This window comes from Hemisphaericaspora subhashii, assembly GCF_019202705.1.
Source record: "Hemisphaericaspora subhashii strain CBS 10753 chromosome Unknown scaffold125, whole genome shotgun sequence".
In the NCBI taxonomy this organism is placed as follows: domain Eukaryota; kingdom Fungi; phylum Ascomycota; class Pichiomycetes; order Serinales; family Debaryomycetaceae; genus Hemisphaericaspora; species Hemisphaericaspora subhashii.
The window spans coordinates 1-23,307 of NW_026057357.1; the positions used below are offsets into that span (position 1 = coordinate 1).

Genomic DNA, 23,307 nt, shown 5'->3' on the forward strand with positions numbered 1-23,307 from the left:
TTGAATGTATTACTATGAGAATAGGAAAACTCATTGTAGGATTATTATGCTAGTGAAAACCCACCATTGATTGAATCATTGTAATTGAAGCTATAGCTTTAGAAGAAAAATTTTGAGTTAATATTGGTGATTATAATTATCAAATATTATCAGGATATTAGTTGAAAGAGACATATTTGAATTACTTAATATGGATCGCAAGATATTCAAGATACTGCGAATAAAGCACTTTCCGGATTAATGCTATAGATGCCGAATAGTATTGATTCCAACTTAGACACATCTGGCAATTTAATGAACTTCCCTTTCATATACAATTCCCTATAAATTATACTTGTTATTTACTTCACTGATAATTCTTGCAAATCATCTTTCTTTTATATTATCTAAATAAACAGTTGTTTCCTTCTTAAAACAGCCATAGAATCTCATGATGATCTTCTTTATTCATGCCAAGATTCATATTCCTTCCTTTTCATCTGAAATTGCCTGATGTTGGATCTTCCATTATCTGGCTTTGCTGTCGTGTAACTTCCAATTACTGGCTAAACTTAACGGAAGTGAAGTTACCATACGACAATAGCCCAACAGAATTAAGATACTAAGTTTATTCAGGTAGTGTGATCTATAAAGATTACATATTGTTATTTCTGAAGCATGTTGATATTTGTCAAGGTCCTAACTACATGGTATGCATATCACAAGCGATGCGTCATACAGTAATCGTTCTTAACTACCATTCTCACTAATATTCCTAAACCTCCTTAACTTCAATGCACTAAACATTGGAAAATAAAATTGGTGCGCGCTACAAAATTCTTTCAGCTTTCTAAGAAACATACAGCAGAAGCAAGGATACCCAGGGGCCACTCACAAAACACACACATACATCATGTCGTCATTGATAGGGAACACTTCAGCAGGATCGGATAGCAATATAGAAGAATCATTAACGATGTTCTTTGATAATAATTTTAATCCCTCGGCGTATATCGATAAATTAATCCAATCAATAATTCACCAAGGTGGTTCTACCGCTAGTGCCACGCCAATCTCAACATATTCCCAAAGTTCATTATCAAATGTCTCGAACGATATTTCTGAGTTAATAACGCATTTGGATTATTATACTAATGAATTGTCTAATCATAATCTAAAACAAAAATTGGACACGTTGGAGAAATCAAACGCATTGATATTCCCGCATGGAATTAATAGTGGGGATCAACAAGAAGAGAATGGTGGTTCGACGAGAATACAGTATCATATCAATATTCTTAACAATTCAATCATCTCTCTCCAATCTGAGTTGCTGACGATAAATGAACAAATAGATAAAAGTTTGGAAGCGACAACTAAGAATTCACAACCTATAAATAACTTGATAGAGTTGAAAAGAGTAAAAGCAAATTTATCTAAAGTGGTACAAATATTTGAGTTGATTAAAGCATCAATTAGCAAGAAAGGTGGGGACTCAGAGAATATTTATACAGCTGAGGAATTTCAGAGATTATTGGATGAAATGTATGAAAGTATAAAGTCACAACTTGAGAGTAATAAGAATAGGGAAAAGCTACTTGCTCATGTTGATAAATTGATAGAATTGAATTCGTTGTTTGTTAATCTATCGAAATTCAATCCGATCTTTAAGAAGTTTGTTAGCAAACTTGTTTCTTTGAAAGACACGTACCTGAGATCAAGGTCATAGAGAATCACCTATTTAGAGTGGCATAAATTCCCTTATCCAGATATTTTATAAGCGATATTTTAGGTAGACACAATAATTAGACTATATACAAGTAGCGATGATATCTATCTAAAATTGTCCAGATATTCTGGCTTTTTCTTTCTCTTCTTGTAGTTGCTTCTGCTTTGATAAATTCCTATTCAAGACTTCCAACTTTCTCATTTCTTCATGAGGGTCAAAGTTACCAGTGGATAACTTTTCATAAATCTCATCATATTTCCCGGTCGAAAGTGGTGCATTTCCCTTCATTCTTTTACGCATATCAAACATACCATTCTTACAATCCATAAATGCTTTCAAATTGGCTATACATAATTCAGGAAGATCTTTCTTTAATTCGGGGTTATTAAGGCAATCTTTGGGGTTATTTCTTTCTATTAGCACGCAAGGTGATCTTTGTAAGCAAATGGCGAGTGCTTTTCTTTGGTCTTTACAACTGAAAAGTCTACTAGTTAGTATACGAACAGTCATCAACAGAATTGAATAGGCTATACATACCTTGCTCCCATATTGTTATATTTGAATGTATTGGTCTCTCTTCAACTAGATTTCTAATCATACGATGTAAGGATTTGGAAAAATAGTCAAACTCCGGTCGGTTTTAATCGAAAAAAGTTGTATCACGTGATTAGTCTAGCAGTCTGACCGGAATTGGAAATATCCCCGTGCTGCCATTTTTTTAACCTGTCCACCCCTACTTTCCAACCAATCGTCTTTTCGTTCATTCAATTCAAACAAGAAGATAAAAGAGGAACTTGTATGACGATAACATTTGTACCTGGAGAGGTGAATAAGACACCGTATTCCGTTGGCCAGGGAAATTGGAAGAATCATCATATATTGGTTTATGGGTCAGGTAACAATTTAATCATCACGGGTGCAACTGTGTTGGAATCCAATAAGAATCCTAATCCTGACAATATAGACAAGAATCTACAAACGATATATTTAGATAGAGATCCATATGCCATTGATGTAAATGACCTGAATGGATTTATTATGATCTCGATTGAATCTCGAATAGTTATATTCAAACCAGTGAATGAATATATGAAAATACCTAAGTGGCAACAAGCTATGGAATTCGAAGTTGAAGATAAACAACTGGTTAATTGTATTAAATGGGCCATTTGTGAGAATGAATTTGTGGTGGCTACTGACAAGACATTATATTTGTATCATTTGTATGATGAATATGGGGAATTGAAAATTAATAAAAGATGGGAATCTGCCGAAGCCAATCCTGTCACTTCGATTGATATAACTTCGAATGGTAGCAAGATTTTTACAACCAGTGGTGCATATGATCGTATTATTAAAGTATGGACAAGAATTAACTACGGTAATGAAAATACGCTTTTTGAAGTTGCTTATCTTCAACACCCCAACCATTCATATGTGACGAAATTTCATTGGAGGATCAGGTCAGCTGATCAATGTTCTCCCGGCAACAGTAAACATAAAAGGCGAATAACGGATGCTGCGATGGCTAATATCAAGAATATTCGTGGATATTTAAATCTTGAGAATGAAGACGATAGTAGTGATATCATTTATTCATTTACAAATGACTTTAAATTCCACGTCTGGGCTTCTTATGAAGTGAATGGGCATAATCATATACGAAATTGGATGACTTTGGATTTAAGTGAATGTTTCCCCAATATTTATACTATTGTAATTATTGAAAATTATTTCCTAAAGTCAAGCTTGATGCAACAGTTGAAAAAATTACATAATTCTGGTGTTTTTGAAGGATTAAATCTAGATGATTTGGATTTATTGCTCGTAATTTCAGAGACTGGGGATATTAAATGTTTTGCAATAACAAACATTTCTCAATATCCACCAAGTAATATTCAATTTAAGCCACTTAATCATCATGTTTCATATAAATTCAGTGAGAATTCTTTCCCATTTGGACTGTTTGATATTCATAAATCAAAATATCAAGCTGAAGTCATTACAAAAGAGTTAATCCAGTCGCAAGAGTATATCACTGATGTATTGCACCCTGTATTAATGAAAGATGTTACAGTTTTAAATAATGATCCTAGGATCCACGCACTTTCAATTATAATTCATGATCGAATAAAAAATACAATCCGATTTAACACTATTGATTTTAGAAAATTATTAGATCCTACCAAGGATTCTGGTATAATTTTATTAAGTAAATTCCAAGGACATACTAAATCAATTAGAAAAGTGGTCAAGTCAAATTCATCTTTCACAAACAATAATATACTTTTATCTATCCTGAATTTTCCAGAACATAATTATATTTGGGAAGCAATGCTATTGACAGAGAATAAGTATCATTTAATGTCAGTCACAAAGAGATTCCAGTTAAATGTAGATCATTTAAATTGTGGAGATATCACCCCTAGCAAGAAAGGAATATCCAGTGCTGCCATTATAAATGACGTTGAACCTCCAATAGGCAACAAAAGAAGGCATATTGTGGTATCAATTGAACGAGATGGACACCTTAGTGTTTGGGATTGTAATGGGTCTACCAATGATGATCAGCCGGCTGATTTGGTCCTTAGACAAGATATTGATTTAGCTGACAAGTTTCTGGAACCACGAGCATTCATATTAACCGAATTCCCAGATAATTCTACCCTGTTGAAACAATATTGTATCTTCGCTGTATTTGAGAATGATATTGTCAAAGCATGGAGACTTTCTTTGAGTTATAGCAAGTCGAATTTCATAACAAAAATTGGATTCAATTCACAAAATATTGCTGGTCTCCCTCAGGATGAAAAGATATTCCAGATTGGGACAGTGGATGCATTTATACAAGATTCGACCAAAAGCTTAGTCACAGTCATTGATGAAAATGGCCTATTGAGATGTTATACACTTGATTATTCAAATACCGAAACCTTACAATGGAAACTTACCCACTCATTGGTCACCAACATTAAGCGAGCAAGCAAGATTCATGGATCAACCATTATAAATAAATTTGCCGTTGTTGACGAAACTGGCTCAGTCTTGACAGTATGGGATGTAAATCAAGGTGTATTGGAATATGAAGAAACTTTCCCAGAAGAGAATGGACCAGTGAAAGATTTAGATTGGACATTCATCAGTGCATCCACAGAAAAACTGACCTCAAATGCAATCTTATCGATTGGATTCAGTCGATTCGTATTGTTGTATACTCAATTACGTTATGATTATACTAACAAAATACCTACGTTTGCTTGCTTGAAAAAAATTGATATTTCCGATTACACATCTCATGAAATTGGTGATCTGATTTGGTTAGATGGAGGATATTTGATCATTGGGAGTGGAAATCAATTTTTCATTGATGATAGATGGGTGAAATTGGGTTCTAGAACAATTGATTCTATGATTCGACAATTGATGACTGGATATAGTACAGAAGGAAGATCCTGGAAGCAACCTAGTATGTTTGGCGTTGATGATGAGAGCGACAGTGATGAAGTTGTTGATAGCGAGGTAGAAGAGGAAGATGATGGAGGCGGGTATAAGACTGTGACTAAACCTATGGAAGAAATGGTTTATGATATTTCGCAGTTAGTTCGAGTGTTGAATGGACCATTACCTATATATCACCCACAATTTCTCATTCAGGGTTTGTTTATGAGTCAAGTTAACTCGGTGAAAAAGATTTTGGTTAAGTTGTTTCATGATCTACGTAATGGTGAAGCAATTACATGGGACTTGAATATGAATATCGAAGAGGAGATCCATAGTACTCTGGGGATTTCCATCAAGGAAGATGCTCCGAAAGCCAAAGGGGCGTTGCAAAGAAGAATGTCACAGCTTTTCAGTATTGACGTATTCTCCAAATTTAACGATGAAATGGCGGATCTATTGACTGAAAACTTGATGAAGATTTCGTTGCCATTATTAACCAGGCATCAACAAAGTACGCTTATATCGGTCGTTGCAATTGTTAAAGAATTGACCAAGCATTTGCCAAGCCTTGATGATAATGGTATTCGTTTCATGATCGGATTTAAATTATTTCAATTATCAACCAAACAAACTAAGCTATCTATGCGTGATATTAATTGGGCATTACATTCAGATAATAAAGAAATGTTACTTGCTGCAGTAGAAGATCACTATAAGCATAGGATGACTTGGGAATCAATTAGACAAACTGGATTGGCATACTGGATCAAAACAGATAGATTAATTAAGATTATTGAAAATGCGGCCAGAAATGAATTTAGTGAGAATCGTGATCCATCTGGCAGGGTTTCATTGTTTTATTTAGCGCTTCACAAAAAGCAAATTTTGATTGGATTATGGAGAACGGTTAGTCATCAAGAGCAACAGAAGATGTTGAAGTTTTTGAGTAATGATTTCACTCAAACTAGGTGGAAATCCGCCGCGTTGAAGAATGCTTTTGTATTGTTAGGAAAGCATAGATTCATGGATGCTGCATATTTCTTCTTGCTTGGAGATGCTCCTGCTGATTGTTGTAGTACATTAGCCAGTAGAGTTGGTGATGTTGCATTGGCAATTGCCATTGCTAAAGTCTATAGTGGAACTGCAAAGCCACATGATGAAAATGATAAACAAAGTTTGATTACTGTGATTGAGAATTATATTTTACCTAAAGCTGTTTTGAATGGTGATCGTTGGACTACAAGTTGGATGTTTTGGCAAATGGGAAGTAAAGAATTATCTATTCAAGCATTAATTAGATCACCTCTTGATATTGTCATGCAGAATCGAGATCAATTTTCGGAAAGAAGTGTACAGCATTTAAATGTTTCCACAAAGGGTCAAAGTTTCTTGCGAGATGATCCTGTACTTATTTTATTGTTCAATGATTTGAGACAGAGAAAGATCAATTATTTCAAGGGTTCATTGGATATATCCAAATATGAAGAGTTCCAGTTTATTGTTAAAGTTTGTTTAATATATACTCGAATGGGGTGTGATTATCTTGCATTACTTTTGTTAAGAACTTGGTCATTTTCAGAAACAGAAATTGCCGAAAGTATTGATTGGGGATCACCAATCAGTCCAACAGGGAAGGAAAAGATGGATGAATATTTCACTGGAACAAGCAATGGAGGTGTTCCTAATTTGCTCAATTCCTTTTCATTTGATCAACCACTGAAAAAGAAGAAACAACTTCCACAGATTGCCGCTAAAATGAAGCAGCAAGCGAGTATGAAGAACAAGACTCCGCCACCCGCACAAGCTTTTGAAGAGCCGGACATGAGTGCATTTAGTTTTGGATTTTGAAAAAAGTTACTCTAGTGTATATTTTATTTAATGTGATAATTTAAAACTAAAGCATTGATGGAACAGATATATTTGAACGTCAAACATCTCTATCAAGTTCACATCTTGTTATTCTTTACTGTGCTGATTCTAAAATTGCCAGCATATTTTTTAAATTACTTTATTAAGGACTATGTAGACTAATAAACAGAACTTGTATTCCGAAGTATAATACGTAAAGTCTTGAACACTGCACCCCAGGTTTCTATTACTGTGAATATTCCTGCAAGAATAAGGAGAATCCATACCCTTGAAACAATTACTCCTTTTACTACTTGATATGCCATTGAATCAAAAATCCCCAACAAAATCTCCATTCCTACTACAAATTGAGCAAAAAATTCGTCTTCATTATCTAGCTCGTATAAACTTGTGGCAATAAACAATACCAATTTCTTAGAGGGATACATTGTTATTAACTTAAGCACGTACTCATCCCATATTTCAATCGTATAGTGACGAAGATAGTAAGCCTCGTAAGGTGCATAATATTTCCTTCTCAAAGCTTTAGGATCTCCATAATTTAAATCCATTAATATTCGACACTCATCTGGACGTGAGTCACAATATGGTTTTGAAAGTAAATGAGCCCTAAAGTTAGTCTCTATATATTCAAAACTTTCAGGTCCAATGAATTTCGGAATTAGATAGGTTGTTATCAATACTGGGAACATGCCTATTAAGATATATTTAATATGCTCTAATATCACACGCGTGCTTGATTGCGACATGTAGTTATTTATTGGGTATGGCATCATTGTTGTTACTATGAGCGGCTGACTGTCTTACTTGAATCAAACAAAGAAGAGAAGATCTGTTACATTCCCGAAATACGGGGTTTTATTTTTCTTATCAAAACGTTTTTTCTGTAGATTGTTGTTGCTGGATTACAACTTCCCATTTTTTTTGCACCCAAGTTACATTTCTACTCTTTTTTACCAATATTCTCCATGCTTGGGGCTATATAAGAGTCTAAATGGTATTTACCATAGTTCTTGTCATTAAATGTTTCTCCAATGAAGGAAATACTTTTATTCCAAAAGAAAGGAGGGTGCATAACATATTCTCGCTTGTGTTGGTTTTTGAACGAATCGCAATCGAAACATGAACAATGTTACATATTTGTTTAGTAAATCAGGTGATCTAATCACTCTAACACTTCTTAATAAGAAGGCTACATGTATCCCATTAAAAAATTGTAAAAAAATGGAAACCACTTCGAAACCCTACCCGGGACTCGAACCCGGAGTCTCCCGCTTAGGAGGCGGATGCCTTAACCGTTTGGCCAGCAGGGCATGCTTGCAAATCAAAGAAAGTGAATTTTTTACTCCATTCAGATTTTTTGGATCACGTGATAAAATTTTCTTTTGAATAAAATAGTACCATATGCTTGTATTTTCATCATAATTTTGAAGGTGTATAAAAACTTCATCCTCTAGGTATACGCTGAGTCTAATTATTTGCACCTGAGACCAGTTCTTTGCACCGAAATAATTTTTGGTAATTTTCGTAATTTTTTTGGGAAATTTTAGATTTTGAATTTTTTTACAGAAAAGGTGAAAGGTTATATTTTCTATTTTAAAACTACCCTCTTGTTTCATTTGAAGAATATTCCAGAATCCCATTCTGGAGAGAAACTTAGGATCTATCAATAGAGCCTTTTTTGTCCAGTGAAATGAGTTTTCGAATCATTCCTGACGATGAAAAAGTTATACATTGGCTGGCCCAGGGGGGGCCTTTTATTTTACGTTGTGCACCAAATACTCCTTTGCTTCTAACTACCCGATTTATCTTCTTGAGTAAAGGTCTTTTTGACGAATTATGACCGAAGTGTTAAATTGGCTGATCAGCTAAGATCAGGATGCATCCTGGGTTCGAAAGTTATTAGCCATTGTCCAACGTTTGATTTTGAAAATATAGAAATAAGATACAACAAGGCTTCGGATCAACTAGAAGACTAGTCAAGTCAAGAATTAAGATTACTAACACAGACTTAAGCTGCTACAATTTGTTGTCTGTATTTTTCTAAAATCGGAACACCAAATGTAACCAATTCGTTTAAGCAATTTAGTCTCGCAAAATTGTTGATCAGCCTCAAACCAGGCTGAGTACTCTTTGAACACAGTCGCCACTGTCTAAGCTTCAGAATTGGACTGAAGAAATATATCATAAAACAGACCTTGACATCATATATGTATAGATAAAATCTACTATATAAATACCATTCCACTTTAACGGGTGCGAAATATCAGTGTGCAGTTTTTTTTGCAGCCATTTTGGATGTGAATTTGTTAGACAAAAGTATCTTGAGAAAGAATTTACCTTTGACAATTAGAGTTACCTAATTGAAAGTAGAAAACGGCTTTTTAAGGGGATTACGATTTTGAGGGATGTAGAGGATAAGATTTTCTATAACTATTTAATGTAGTATTCTATCAGCTCTTAGTATAAATTTTTATCCTAAGCCTGGTTAGCTTGAAACGTTGTAATTGTCTCATTTCTTGCAGGCTTAGTTTACTTTGAGGGAATATGATTAAAAAGTTGGAAAATCATCTAGGGAAGATATCTTTATACAAATATCGTTTGGAAAGCTGAAGAGAACCAGGCGAAGCCAAAAAAAGACACGGTTTTCTTGTAATAGATAGACAATGATATTTACGAGTAAAGATCGTAAGATGATACTCAACTCTGAATAAAGAAAGCTCCAGAATGTTACGCATATAGTCATATTTTCTTCCTCTCAGAAGTTCTCATGTCTATTATCATCCTACTGCAGAACTGGAGTCCGTTCTATTTAGTCTCTCGTTTTTTTATCAGCTTTGTTGCAGCCATTTTGTATTGTGTGCAGATCTAGGAGAATCTAAAGTCTAAGCCTTGCTGATAGTCTTTTGATTTAGCAACAAAGCCTTTTCTCGGAATTAAAAGCAAATCAATTTCGCAATCAAACCAAGAATCAGAAATATTTGATGTTGATAGAGAGAAACGTATTTTGTGCCTGCCAAGAACATGGCTCAAGAAAAAACAAGATCGGACTTATACGGGCGATAATGAAACCAGGCTATGTGATGTTGTCGTATTCAGGGTACAATAGCTTATTATTCGTGGCCAAGAAAAAAGCTTGTTGCCACCATCAGTATCTATGAAACAACATAAGTGGAAATTTCAGGGGTTTCTCCAAAGGAGATAGACTAATGCGACTACCTTCCGCCAAAGAAAGATAAATTGAGATTTAGAGTTTTTGGCAGATTCATTCTGCATCACAAGGAATGGGATTTTGAAAACATTTGAGTTTCATTTCTGACGTGTGCTGGTTAACATTATATCGTATCTCAAACCAAATTCTGTCATCGTTCATGTTACAAAAAAGAACATTGCTTCTGTAAATTATCCTGTTGGTTTTTTGTAGATGTGATTGTAAACAAGACTTGAGAAAGAGCCACGAATGTAAGCCCCGCTACTGATTCAATAAGATAGAAGTTTGGGAGACTATTCAGAGGCTTGAATATGGAAAGTCAACGAGGGACTAAAATTTTTTGTTGACGCGGTAAATTTAACCTGATTTGGAAACCTAATTTTTTTTTCCAAAAAAATAAAAATTGAAGCGAAGAAAATTAGCCGTGGCAAATGCAATGTTGATGTGCTCATCGAGTGACTTCAAGCTTACATCAACAACAAACATGAAGCATCGCCTCTAGTCATACTTGATACAGAAATAAATAAAATAACGTGTTTGACTCGGATATTCCAACGCAATTTCTTTTTTGCAGAAGAAATTATAAGAAATATTCTCATGTAATCAAAAGAAATCTCAAAAAATCAGCCTCGATTATTATTACTAAAACACTAGCGAGATGTGATGACGGATATCTGCTTTGCATGGATTTGATGACCTGCATGTTCCGTTTCTTAAAGAACTCTCTTCTTTTTTAATAGTTTAGAAGATACAAGAGAATGATAGTCGAGTAAGAGTGTTGTAGGATTCGTGTTTTCAATGCGTTTCAGGAGAATGGAAAGGGTTGTCCGAGTGGGGTTTACATTCACGAGCATTATCGATGAATGAAAAATCCTTAGCGACTAATCTTTTGTGCCACATATAAATCTACTGACAAGGCGAAGTATCCAAAAAAAAAAATGTGCCACCAATTAGCAAAGGGTGTATTATAATTTTCGAATTGTCTGTAAGTATATGGTGATGACTCTGATATAATCAACGATAAAGCCTTCAAACTGTGGTAGGAAGAAACAAAGCAAAAAAATAAAATATGCATGGTCTAAAAATTCTAATAAATTATAAAAAATAATTTATTATTGAAAACTCTGCAAAAATATCCTGCATACAAGGGAAAACTCGTTCCATAGCATAGCCTCTTTTTCCCCTTGAGAATTGTGAAACTTAATAGAAATTAAAATACATAGTAAATTAGTAAGTGTAATATCCCCGGCTTCTCTTTCTTTTAAAAATCATTTAAAATCTTATCAACTAAAAAAAATTAGGATCATTCAAATTTAATTTGCAACAATCCTTTTTCAAAATTATCTATCATCCATTCATCATTCATCATCATTTTTTTTTTTTAGAATTATTAAGAGAAAGGCTTGGATTATCTATAATATCTATAAACTACACATACATAATTTTTACACTTTTAAAGGATATATCATCAGTTTAAATTAAATGAATATTCCACTTTAGATAAAAAGTTATTCCAAATAAATTTAAGCATTCCTCTCTCATCTTTTTTTGCATTTTACATAACAACAAACAACTACATATATAAATGCTACCCAGGATTTCCTTAGACGGGGCAGATTCAACTGTTAACGATGACAGTCATGAACATACTGACGATACAATTAACGACAACAATCATCATATGCCTATAACAAATGGCAACCTTAATGGAAATGACAACCATAATATAGACCATAACAACTTAATGTTACCTACTCGACCCTCGTATGAAGATTTAACTTCCGCCTCATCTACTACACCCTTGAACAAATCCATGCGAGATGTAGAAGATTACAAGATTGAAATTTCAGACATTCCAGCTCCTCATTCGGATCCAGAATATAGAACAAATACATTTCAGAAGCTTACAACTATCCTTACGGTTACGTCTACTAGGCATAATCATGATTGGAGGATAAATCCGAGGAAATTAACCGATTTACACGACCCTAAATCTTTAAAAGTTTTGTATGAATTAGGTGGGTTTGAACAACTTTGTCAATTATTAAACACATCGGCAGAAGGATTAGATGAGAATAATGAACAAGATTTCGAATCAAGGCGTCATTACTTTGGTGCTAATAAATTACCACAAAAGACAGCCAAAAGTTTTTTACAATTATGTTATGAGACAATGAAGGATAAAGTATTGATTATATTAGCCATTGCTGCTGTGGTTTCACTTGCATTGGGGCTTTATGAAACTTTTGGAACTGGAACACATTACGACGAGGATGGAAATCCATTACCGAAAGTGGATTGGGTAGAAGGTGTGGCGATCTTGGTTGCTGTATGCATTGTCGTGTTGGTGGGTGCTGCCAATGACTATCAGAAAGAACGTCAATTTGCTAAATTAAATGCCAAAAAGGAAGATCGTGAATTGATTGTGATTAGAAATGGGGAACAGAAATTAGTTTCAATTTATGATTTAGTTGTGGGGGATATCATAAATATCCAAACTGGTGACGTTGTTCCTGCTGATTCAATTTTGTTCCAAGGAGAACTTGAATGTGATGAATCGGCATTAACTGGTGAATCACATACTATTCATAAAGTGCCCGTTGATTATGCAATGTCAATATATAAATCTCATTTACCTACCCAGGAAGATATAGGAAGTCAAGTCATAAAATTACGTGATCCATACTTAATTTCAGGTGCTAAAGTATTATCCGGTTTAGGTAATGCTTTGGTTACTGCAGTTGGAGAAAATTCCATTCATGGTAGAACAATGATGAGTCTTGCCCACCCAAATGAAGTCACCCCAATGCAAAAGAGATTAGACGATTTAGCTGAAGGTATTTCCAAATATGGGTTCCTTGGTGCTCTTGTATTATTTGTCGTCTTATTTATTAGGTTTTGTATTGATATTGCTCCAGGAGGACTTTATGATGATTATGAACCGGCGGAAAAGGGTAAGAAATTCATCGATATTATTATCACTGCCGTTACTATCGTGGTTGTTGCAATTCCAGAAGGGCTTCCATTGGCGGTTACTTTAGCATTAGCGTTCGCCACAACTCGAATGGCCCAGAATGGTAATTTAGTCCGTGTTTTAAGGAGTTGTGAAACTATGGGAGGTGCTACCGCCGTTTGTTCAGATAAAACAGGAACTTTAACTGAAAATAAAATGAGAATAGTGCGTGGGTTTTTTGGATTAGACAATTCTGGTAATTTATTAGAATTTGATGATACTCATTCCGGTAAAATTAGTAAATCCATTGACGTAATTCATAAAATCACTAATGAATTGAAGATTTTTTTATGTACCAATATCACCCTCAATTCCACTGCATTTGTAAATGTTGAATATGATGAAACAAAAGCCCAACAGGCAAGACAAAAACCAAGACAAAGATCAGTTTTCCATCAAATGTTGATGAAAAAGAAGAAACAAACTCAAACAGAATTAGGTGTTGTCGATGAACCATATTTAGGTAATAAGACCGAATCAGCATTATTAATCTTGGCTAAAGACAAATTCAAATTGTTTGATCTCGGAAAATCACTTGATGATATTAGACATGATAATGCTGATAAGATTGTTCAAATTATTCCATTTGAAAGTTCAAGAAAATGGGCCGGGGTTGTATTACAGATTGACAATGGGTATAGAGTATACATTAAAGGTGCAGCAGAAATTGTATTTAAGAATTGTGGATTCCAGAATGATTCTAATGGAGACTTAATACCCTTGAGTCGAGACCAGCGAGATGACGTTTTATCCAAGATCGACGAATATGCAAATGATGCTCTTAGAACTATTGCTTTGGGTCACCAGGATTTCGTTGGCTTAGATAATTGGCCACCACCAGGTTTGGCACAAAAAGGAAATCCGAAAGAAGCTAATCCAGACTTTTTAGTTAACACTTCTGAGAATTCAAGTGATGTTCCAAAGGATTTTATTCTTGATGCATTGGTAGGTATTCAAGATCCATTGAAAGAAGGTGTTCCTCAAGCCGTGTTACAATGTAAGAGAGCTGGTGTTACTGTTCGTATGGTCACTGGTGATAATTTAAACACAGCCAAATCCATCAGTAAAGCATGTCACATCTTAACTGCTGACGATTTATCTAATGAATATGCATATATGGAAGGACCTCAATTTAGAAAATTATCTCCAGCTGAAAGAAATAGAATAGTTCCACAATTGAGAGTATTGGCTCGTTCATCACCTGAAGACAAACGAATCCTTGTTGATACGTTACGTAAAGCTGGTGAAGTTGTTGCAGTTACTGGTGATGGTACTAATGATGCTCCTGCTTTGAAATTGGCCGATGTTGGTTTCTCAATGGGTATTGCCGGTACTGAAGTTGCTAGAGAAGCTTCTGATATTATCTTAATGACTGATGATTTTACCGATATTGTCCAAGCTATCAAATGGGGTAGAACGGTTGCTATATCTATTAAGAAATTCATTCAATTCCAATTAACGGTGAATATCACTGCTTGTGTTGTGACATTTGTTTCTGCTGTTTCATCACTGGAAAATCAATCGGTTTTGACTGCTGTTCAATTATTATGGGTGAATCTTATTATGGATACTCTTGCTGCTTTAGCCTTGGCGACTGACAAACCTGATGATGCGTTCTTGAATCGAAGACCAGCTGGTAGATATTCCCCATTGATTTCTACATCGATGTGGAAAATGATTATGGGTCAAGCAATTGCTCAATTAGCTATTACGTTTACATTGTATTTTGCTGGTCCAAAAATATTCTTTGGCGATGACGTTACCAGTCATGAAAAGGCCCAACTAGCATCTATGACGTTTAACACTTTTGTTTGGTTACAATTTTGGAAATTGTTCGTAACGAGAAAGCTTGATGAAGCTGACGAAATAGACACAGTTAGAGGTAGAATTACTGCAGAAAATTTAAATTTCGTATCCCATTTATTTAGAAATTGGTATTTCATTTCAATTGCTTTAATAATTGGTGGATTCCAAGTTTTGATTATGTTTGTTGGTGGTGCTTCATTTAGTATTGCCGAGCAAACTCCAGGTATGTGGGCTACTGCGATGATTTGTGGACTTAGTAGTATTCCAGTTGGTATTATCATTAGAATTATACCTAATGTATGGGTTGAACGTATTTTCCCTGCTAGGGCATTCAAAAAATTCCTTTATATTGTTGGGTTCGGTTGGTTGAAGAGAAAGAAGAAGAACGCTGAATTGGAAGATGGTGGAGAGGAAGAAGGAGAGGTTGATTATTTACGATCATGATGATGATTCGTGCGATCGAAAAGTTCTTATTTTTTATATATAGGACCTTTTGTATATTAATCAAATATTAATAGATATTTATTTTTTTTTATAGAAAATTGTTATAGATAATATAACTATTCAAAGAAGTCATTGTAGCAACCCTTGGAAGTTTTGTCTAGCATCTTTTCAGCTTGCCAATTTGTAAAATGTCCTTCCAGCAGTTTTGTATAACTGTCAATACTATCGCTGTTTCTGAATTAGGTCGTCATGGTACCAGTGGCCACTCATGCGCTGCTTCTGAAGATCAGTATGTGGATCAGGAAAATAGAGGCACTACCAAGGCTCCATAGGGGGATCGGTGTTTATCCGGCCAACTCCCATTTCAACGACATTCATAAGCTCGGTGATAAAGAATTGAAGACTATTTGTGGCAAATTATACATAAGAAATGCGCAATTTTTGTGTTGCAAAACTTATCTAATTAGCCACAAGACGTGTGCATATACAAATCGCGGATATATGCAAGCCATGAACATGCGTATGTAGTACAATCCTGTTAAGAGAGGTATTCCAAGTGGTTTTTTTGATAGCTGCTAGTGTCTATCTTCTAATCGCTCAACGAGGTTCTTCTATAGATTCTCTACTCTGGTATAAATATAAATAACTCTCTCTAAAACATCTTTATACCAGGTTGCTGCGGACTGTACGAGTTTCTTCAACTTTTCCGTTCTCGTCTTAGTTCTTACTATTCAACAATCGAATTAACATTAGCAGTATAATATTCAACTGTCCCAGCTAATCTCATCATTTAGCTCTTGCAACTCTACTTCGACATGTTGCAATGTATTAAGGATAAGGGATTTATAGAGATGATAAGCCCATATAGTGTCGAGACCCATAAAACCTCTAAATTCATTGTATGATCAACTCGGAGTACACAACACAATCAAAATTGGTTGCAAAAAAAAATAAGAATCAGTTATTAAGAATCGTACAAATTTCTTAGGAAGAATTATGCAAAATTAATAGAGCTATAAAAAAGGTAAGCTAAATATTTAAAGAGGTACAGAATGTAATTATACACATATCAAGATGAATGTTACAACTGCTCCTTATGATCACTTGACAAGTCTTGTTTTGTCAGTCCTGGTGGAACTGACGCAGTCAATGATTGTTTACTATCCAGATTATCATATCCTAAATTCTCCCCTAATTGCTATTGTGAAGGTGGTTTTTCATATGCGGGTGGAGCTTGTTGATGTTGTACAGGTGGAGGTTGTTGGAATTGTCCAGGTGGAGGTTGTTGGAATTGTCCAGGTGGAGGCTGTTGGAATTGTCCAGGTGGAGGATGTTGGTATTGTTGTTGGTATTGCCCAGGTGGAGGTTGTTGATATTGGCCAGGATGAGGTTGTAGATAGTGTCCTGGTGGTGGAGGCTGACCATATGGATTATACGCATATTGTCCTGGTGGAGGTGGTGGATAATTGTAATATCCTTGTGCTTGCTGTTGTGGTGGTGGCTGTTGTTGGACTGGTTCAACTGGGGGTGGTTGGGGACTTTTGGAACTTCTATTGGTAATCGCACTAGCAGCTACAGTACCTAATGCAATTGCGCCTGCACCTGCTACCATGTTTCTTCTTCTTGCTCTTCTACGCGCTGGAATCATTGTTGATGGTTATTGTTAGTTGCTTTAAATCAACCTATTGAATAGTTATGAGAAGAAGAAGAAAAGATGGAAAACTACGTATATTCTTAATGTATTTATAAGAATTAATTTTCCCCCTAATATTCATCCCAAAACAGCAACGAGGAATTAAATTGCCAAAAAAAATATCAATTTCATGTGTGATTATTTTGAAACCGGGGAGGGATCATATTCATCATCCAGGGTTTCATTTGACCAAGGATTTAGCGGAAAGAAGGCTGTGATTTAAAAAATAAATTTGATGGTTACGTTCTTTATATATGTAAGTTAGGATGCAAATTCGGGTTTAACTATATATCCTAAAAAATAAATAATTTTTAAAAGGAAGTCTTCGAAGACGGGCCATTTTTTTCGATTCGAGCTAGGGATGCGGTTTGAAGAGCGGAGGCTTGAAACAAAACTCACTCAAAGAATCGTACGAGATAATTTTTTGATCATTTTCGAGGCTTGAATGTCGGTTGTAAATTGTTTTGATGATGGTCGGTAACCCCAAAGCTTTTCTTCGGATACATAGGTAGAAAATAAATTAATACCGTATACTGGTCGTCTGCCGATCAGAGTAATCATACGTTTTCTATGAGAATCAAGTTAGGAATATTCTACACTGGAAGCATATCTTCATCTGTTATAACATGTTCAATGAAAAGTCGGTTGGAATGCATCCTTCCCGTAAGTATTTCATTAGTATCCCAGATGAGGTCTTTGAAAACTACTCCTAAGTGAGTGAAAAGCAAAGCTACTGAACGAAGAGTAACATGATATGCAACGCAGTGAATATTTATCGTTGTAAAGGGGACAAGTGAAGGGTAAGAGAAGCTGCATAACAATATGCAAAATTGGCTGCAAAAAATTGCACATTTTACAAAGAAAATAGAATCCAATTCTTATTATCATAATCATAAAGGGGCATTCATTAAATATTATACAAGAACTATCTATTATACAGATACAACAGCTTACAAACTATAACGCGGAGGTGCTTGTAAATGTTGAGATTCAACCAGAGGTGATACTGATTGTTTATTATCGCGTGAAAAGTCCGGCTTTCTCAGTCTAGGTGGTACAGGTGGAGGCGATCGTTTTGAATCAGGAGAATAATCGTCATCATAATACCCATGATAAGCATGTGGGTGTGAGTGGTGATGAGGTGGAGGATATCCATGTTGTGTTTGATAATGACCTTGAGGTGGTGGTGGTTGGTGATAATGACCTGGAGGTGGTGGCTGGTGATAGTGACCGTGAGGTGGGGGATGACCTCCATATGGATTATAACCTGGTTGATCATATTGTCCGTGTGGTGGATATCCATGGTTGTAATAAGTATGGTGCCCATGATGTTGAGGTGGAGGTTGTTGTTGTACTGGTTGAGCTTGTTGAACTGGCTGTTGAGTCTTTGATTTTCTATTGATGATTGCGTTGGCAGCTACTGCACCTAAAGTAATTGCACCGGCACCGGCAAGCATATTTCTTCTTCTATTACGTCCTAGCATTGTTATTATATTGTTATTTGTTATTAAAATCGTTTGATTAATATTGATGAAGAGAGGGAGAAGGAAATTTAAGAACTTAGGGACATTTGAATCTATTTATACCAGTCCCCTTGACATCACATAGCCGAAGTTGTTATTCGTTATATCATTGTGTGAATCATTGACTCGGATAAATGCCATGAATGACTAGATGCATTATGTGCGAGTAATTCCGGAGAGATAAAAGTTTTTTTCTGCTGCCAAAAAAGAAAAGGGTGTGACTGAAAAATATTTTTTAGGTGATGTAATTCAGTGACATCAACCATAGAACAATATGATCGAACGATTCTATTAACAATGGCTATGTGAATTGGGAAAAATCAGTGATATAGACATCATCGTCACAGATTGTACTTACATACCCATTTATTAATAGAATACGCTAACGGGGAAATACGGAACGACTTGGAGTCATGTCGAGAAACAAATGACTCTTAAGATCGATGGAAATAACGCGGAAGAACTTCCTATTTTTTTTGGCGGCAACACATTTTGTGCAATTCGTTTTACAATTTGTAACAAACGGGGAATACAAATTTCGCCACTCTTGTTACATCCCCAACATTCCACACTTTCGAAGATATTCAAAAGACACGTAGACAAACCAATCCCCTCAAGAAAGGGTTACTTTCCAATAGTGACTACCTGAGTATGGGCACTGTCACATCTGAAAAGGAGGGGAGTGAAAAGTTTTCTACAGACTCATAACGTCCGCTAAACGATACAGAGGGGAGAGAGAGAAAGATTTTCTTTCATTAAAAGCTAGACGTGGAGGGGAGTGATAATTTGGGTTGACTCATAATTACCGTCAAAAAACGAGTTTGGAGTTAACCGAGGAACTTCTTGGAGATGAGAGTTTTTTTTTTGGGTGAGAGTATCGAGCCCGAGGCACATTGATACAGCCAACGAAATTACTTCGAAGGGGGGAAGGATGGAGGGGTGGGCAGGAGAGAGTGGCTAGTACATACAACATCTAAACGATATACTTTTTTTGGGTTCTTCAATTAAGTTTGAAGTAATTTGAGGAGGAGAGAAAAAGTTTATTCAGTGGGCCCAACATTAGTTTTTCTTATCGTATAATTCTTCGGACTTGTTCCGCGCAATTTTGGTTGCACAATTCTTTTGACGCCACAATTGTTAACCAGAAAAAAAGAAAAACCGTTTAAAATGCAGGAGATTTTTCTTGTGTGAAATTTTTTTTTCTCACCCGAGTCAACTAACCCTTATCGCAAAAATGACAAATAGTCCTCCATTAGCAACTACACATCAGAGCAACGGTACTAATAAAGCAATGATAGACAAAGCGAGAACTTCTATAAAGTCAGATTTGGAATCTAATAGGGTAGAAGAATTAGACTATCTCTTAACCAAGCTTAAACCTAAGATCTTAGCTTATATCGATGAATCAAATCCTCATTCATCAAATTATAAACCGGGATCATTGGGAACTTATCATGAACCCCAATTTCTTAAGAAAGAAATCTTAAATGGTGATGATTTACAAAAGCCTTGCAGTGATGAAGATTTGTTTGAAGTTTTGGATAAGATCTTGGATTATTCGGTTAATACTTGGAATCCCGGATTTTTAGATAAATTATATGCTTCAAATAATCCAATTGGTGTAATTGGTGATATTATCTTGAGTGTCTTAAATACCAATTCTCATGTATATACAGTTTCACCCGTGTTATCTGTGATTGAAAATTATATTGGTAAGAAATATGCGCAATTGTTTTTTACCCAAGATCAAGAAACGTGTGGCGGATTGACATTTAGTGGGGGGTCATGGTCAAATATTACAAGTTTACAAATTGCTAGAAGTTTAAGATATCCTGATACGAAAGTCAAAGGTAATGCCGGGTATAAGTTTGCCATATATGCTAGCAACCACTGTCATTATTCTGTTGAAAAGGCAGCTATTTTACTCGGACTTGGGTCCGAGAATGTGTTCAAAATACCCGTGAATGAAGATGGGACATTAATTGTCGAGGAATTAAGAAAGACAATCGAAAGAACAAAAGCAGAAGGATATACTCCTCTTTATATCAATGCTACTGCCGGTACCACCGTCTATGGTTCCTATGACCCCTTTGAACAAATTGCCAGAATTGCAAGAGAACATAATATTCATTTCCATATTGATGGATCATGGGGAGGAAATGTGATTTTTTCAGCCAAATATCGCGACAGATTAAGTGGATGTCATTTAGCTGATTCCATCACGGTGAATCCACATAAGATGTTGGGTATACCAAACACCTGTTCTTTCTTGTTATTACCCCACGTATCACAATTCCAAACTGCGTTATCATTACAAGCTCCATATTTATTCCATGGTCGTGAATCAGGAGAAGAGAATTTCGATTTAGCTGATGGTACAATGGGATGTGGAAGACGTAGTGATGCGCTTAAGTTCTATTTAGCTTGGTTATATTATGGATTTGAAGGGTTTGAGAAAAGAGTTAATCATGCTTATGAAATCATGCATTATTTCGTGAAGAGGATTAGACAAGATGAGAATTTCGAATTGGTTAGTGATCCTCAATGTTTGCAAGTTTGTTTCTATTATCATCCACCGGGATGTAAATTTGATAACACATATGTCACGAGATATGTTTCGAGGGAATTACATAAATTAGGAAAGTATCTTGTTGATTTCAGTCCAAATCCTGGACATGATGAACAAGGTGAATTCTTCCGAGTTGTTTTCAATTCACCAATTTTGACTGATGCTGTGATTGATGATTTGGTTAGATCTATTGTTGAAGTGGGATCTCATTTACAATAGTCATATCGGCTTTAGGTTTGTATTTTAGGTTTGAGGGGGGGTGAGCTTGTTTTTATTTTATTGGATCACTTCAGTAAAAGTTAGTAGTTATGAATTGATTATTTAGTTAGACATTAAAAATAATTTATTGAATTTTTTTTTTATATTGTGAAAGCTTGTCTTTGAAGATTGAAGTATCACCTCTGATCTACTCATGTCATTTGTTTGAGCATAGTAATTCCGAATTCTTCCTGGTATTATTTGAACTTAAACTCGTGCCAACATTTCCTTGGTATCTAGTTAGCTACCAATACCATAGCTGGATGGTTTCCACTACGCGTATAGAATCTTCGCATCCCAATGCACTATGGTATGAAAATGTCTTAGATGAGTGTAGAAATTGCAACCGAGACGGTATTCGTTATCTTGTTGATGAGTTTAAATCTCAAGTATCAAATCATATAGATTGCCACATATTATACTCAATTTCTATCTAATGGTAACATATTTGATTAGAGCAATCGTACACTATCAAAGGTCCCCCTCAAATAACTTTAGTTTAGACATTAGTTTAGTTTACGGGGAAGAATTCCGTGGCATTGAGATACGTGAAAAACCTCGCTAAAACTTGAAGAGATAACAATTACGATCGTTGATTGAAACATAGTTGCTTTGAGACAAAAAGAGATTACAAATCTATCTCGATCGAGTGTGACTGAAATTTGCTTATCTACTACTAGAAATAATAGCAATAAAGAAGACTACAACAAGAGATGATCTTGTAAAGAGTAATTCGAAAAGCAGAAGTCCCTTGGATTTTTCATGTTTTTAGCAAAAAATATTTACGGATATTTTTTATTTCCATTCTAACAGGGGAAAAAAGAATCAGCATGTTACATTCTGTAAATTATGTTACATTTAGTTTATTTTTCAATTATTATGATGAAACATCAAGACAACGTTACATTACATATAATTAATGAAAATTGAAACATCAATCTCCACATACAACCACCCACAAACAAGGAATATACCGCAACTAAATATGTCAGTTACATGTATAGAGCGTCAACTAATGGCGAATGAAGTGGGGTTAGCTTGTGGGGTTAATTGATTGACTTCACTTGGTAATTAACTCATGCATGAATGGATTGCTCTAATGATCTCCAAAAATGGAATGGATTATTATTATTATTATTTTAGGGAGGTTCGCTTAATTACAATAGAAATAATGGGACCACTCCCCCCAATGGAAGCCATTTCTATTATTCGGAAGAATCGAAGCGCAAAAAATTCTCTTGGTTGTTGAGAACTATAGGGAAAGTTCAGAGAACGATTGACCTTCCAATGAAAGAGTTGAGAAATATAATTTATTTCAAGATTCTTGATTGATTTTGTGTCATCTCGGAGTGAAATGAAATGAGATGAGATGAAAATCAGGAACAAAGACCCCGGGAAGGACGAGGTTGTTCCAGAATTCTTAACACGAAATCGGTACAAAAAATTCACCAATGGAAAATCTTATAAGCCGTTCCTCTTGAACAATCTGAAAAATTTTTCTTGGGTGATTTTGGTTTGTTTTGTCCCACAAAACTACGTATTATTATTATTATTATTATTAATACTATTTATGGAAATGTCATATTTTCCTCCAAGGTTGCAATTTATCCTGTGGAATCTTGCAGCTATACGATTCCTTGGCGATTGAGAGAGATCACTAGAGTAGATGAAAGGTGCCTAGAAGTCAGACGAGGGGAGGGAAGAAATGATTGAGTTTTCTTCGGTCAATACTTGTTTGAATCGTTGTCTAAACTATGTAATATACGACAACT

At 35.2% G+C, this 23,307-nt stretch overlaps 8 protein-coding genes across 8 annotated transcripts; 4 read left to right on the forward strand and 4 right to left on the reverse strand. All coding sequences in view use genetic code 12, as the record gives it.

The window, feature by feature from the left end:
* Positions 1–892: 892 nt before the first annotated feature.
* On the forward strand, positions 893–1,708 carry J8A68_004636 (Golgi transport complex subunit; the record flags this gene model as incomplete). Its single annotated transcript, XM_049408616.1, has 1 exon — positions 893–1,708. The coding sequence occupies one exon, from the start codon at positions 893–895 to the stop codon at positions 1,706–1,708; it is 816 nt and encodes a 271-aa protein (XP_049262070.1).
* Positions 1,709–1,816: 108 nt separating this feature from the next.
* On the reverse strand, positions 1,817–2,256 carry J8A68_004637 (uncharacterized protein; the record flags this gene model as incomplete). The annotated part of the gene is made up of 2 exons (XM_049408617.1): positions 1,817–2,117; positions 2,246–2,256. 2 exons carry the CDS (start codon positions 2,254–2,256, stop codon positions 1,817–1,819), a joined length of 312 nt encoding a protein of 103 aa, XP_049262071.1.
* A 250-nt stretch (positions 2,257–2,506) lies between these two features.
* On the forward strand, positions 2,507–6,997 carry J8A68_004638 (uncharacterized protein; the record flags this gene model as incomplete). The annotated part of the gene is made up of 1 exon (XM_049408618.1): positions 2,507–6,997. One exon carries the CDS (start codon positions 2,507–2,509, stop codon positions 6,995–6,997), a length of 4,491 nt encoding a protein of 1,496 aa, XP_049262072.1.
* A 179-nt stretch (positions 6,998–7,176) lies between these two features.
* On the reverse strand, positions 7,177–7,710 carry J8A68_004639 (uncharacterized protein; the record flags this gene model as incomplete). The annotated part of the gene is made up of 1 exon (XM_049408619.1): positions 7,177–7,710. One exon carries the CDS (start codon positions 7,708–7,710, stop codon positions 7,177–7,179), a length of 534 nt encoding a protein of 177 aa, XP_049262073.1.
* Positions 7,711–11,814: 4,104 nt separating this feature from the next.
* On the forward strand, positions 11,815–15,492 carry PMC1 (calcium-transporting ATPase; the record flags this gene model as incomplete). The annotated part of the gene is made up of 1 exon (XM_049408620.1): positions 11,815–15,492. The coding sequence occupies one exon, from the start codon at positions 11,815–11,817 to the stop codon at positions 15,490–15,492; it is 3,678 nt and encodes a 1,225-aa protein (XP_049262074.1).
* A 1,198-nt stretch (positions 15,493–16,690) lies between these two features.
* J8A68_004641 (uncharacterized protein) lies at positions 16,691–17,140 on the reverse strand (the record flags this gene model as incomplete). The annotated part of the gene is made up of 1 exon (XM_049408621.1): positions 16,691–17,140. The coding sequence occupies one exon, from the start codon at positions 17,138–17,140 to the stop codon at positions 16,691–16,693; it is 450 nt and encodes a 149-aa protein (XP_049262075.1).
* A 995-nt stretch (positions 17,141–18,135) lies between these two features.
* On the reverse strand, positions 18,136–18,669 carry J8A68_004642 (uncharacterized protein; the record flags this gene model as incomplete). Its single annotated transcript, XM_049408622.1, has 1 exon — positions 18,136–18,669. The coding sequence occupies one exon, from the start codon at positions 18,667–18,669 to the stop codon at positions 18,136–18,138; it is 534 nt and encodes a 177-aa protein (XP_049262076.1).
* Positions 18,670–19,942: 1,273 nt separating this feature from the next.
* On the forward strand, positions 19,943–21,496 carry J8A68_004643 (uncharacterized protein; the record flags this gene model as incomplete). Its single annotated transcript, XM_049408623.1, has 1 exon — positions 19,943–21,496. One exon carries the CDS (start codon positions 19,943–19,945, stop codon positions 21,494–21,496), a length of 1,554 nt encoding a protein of 517 aa, XP_049262077.1.
* Between the last annotated feature and the right edge of the window lie 1,811 nt (positions 21,497–23,307).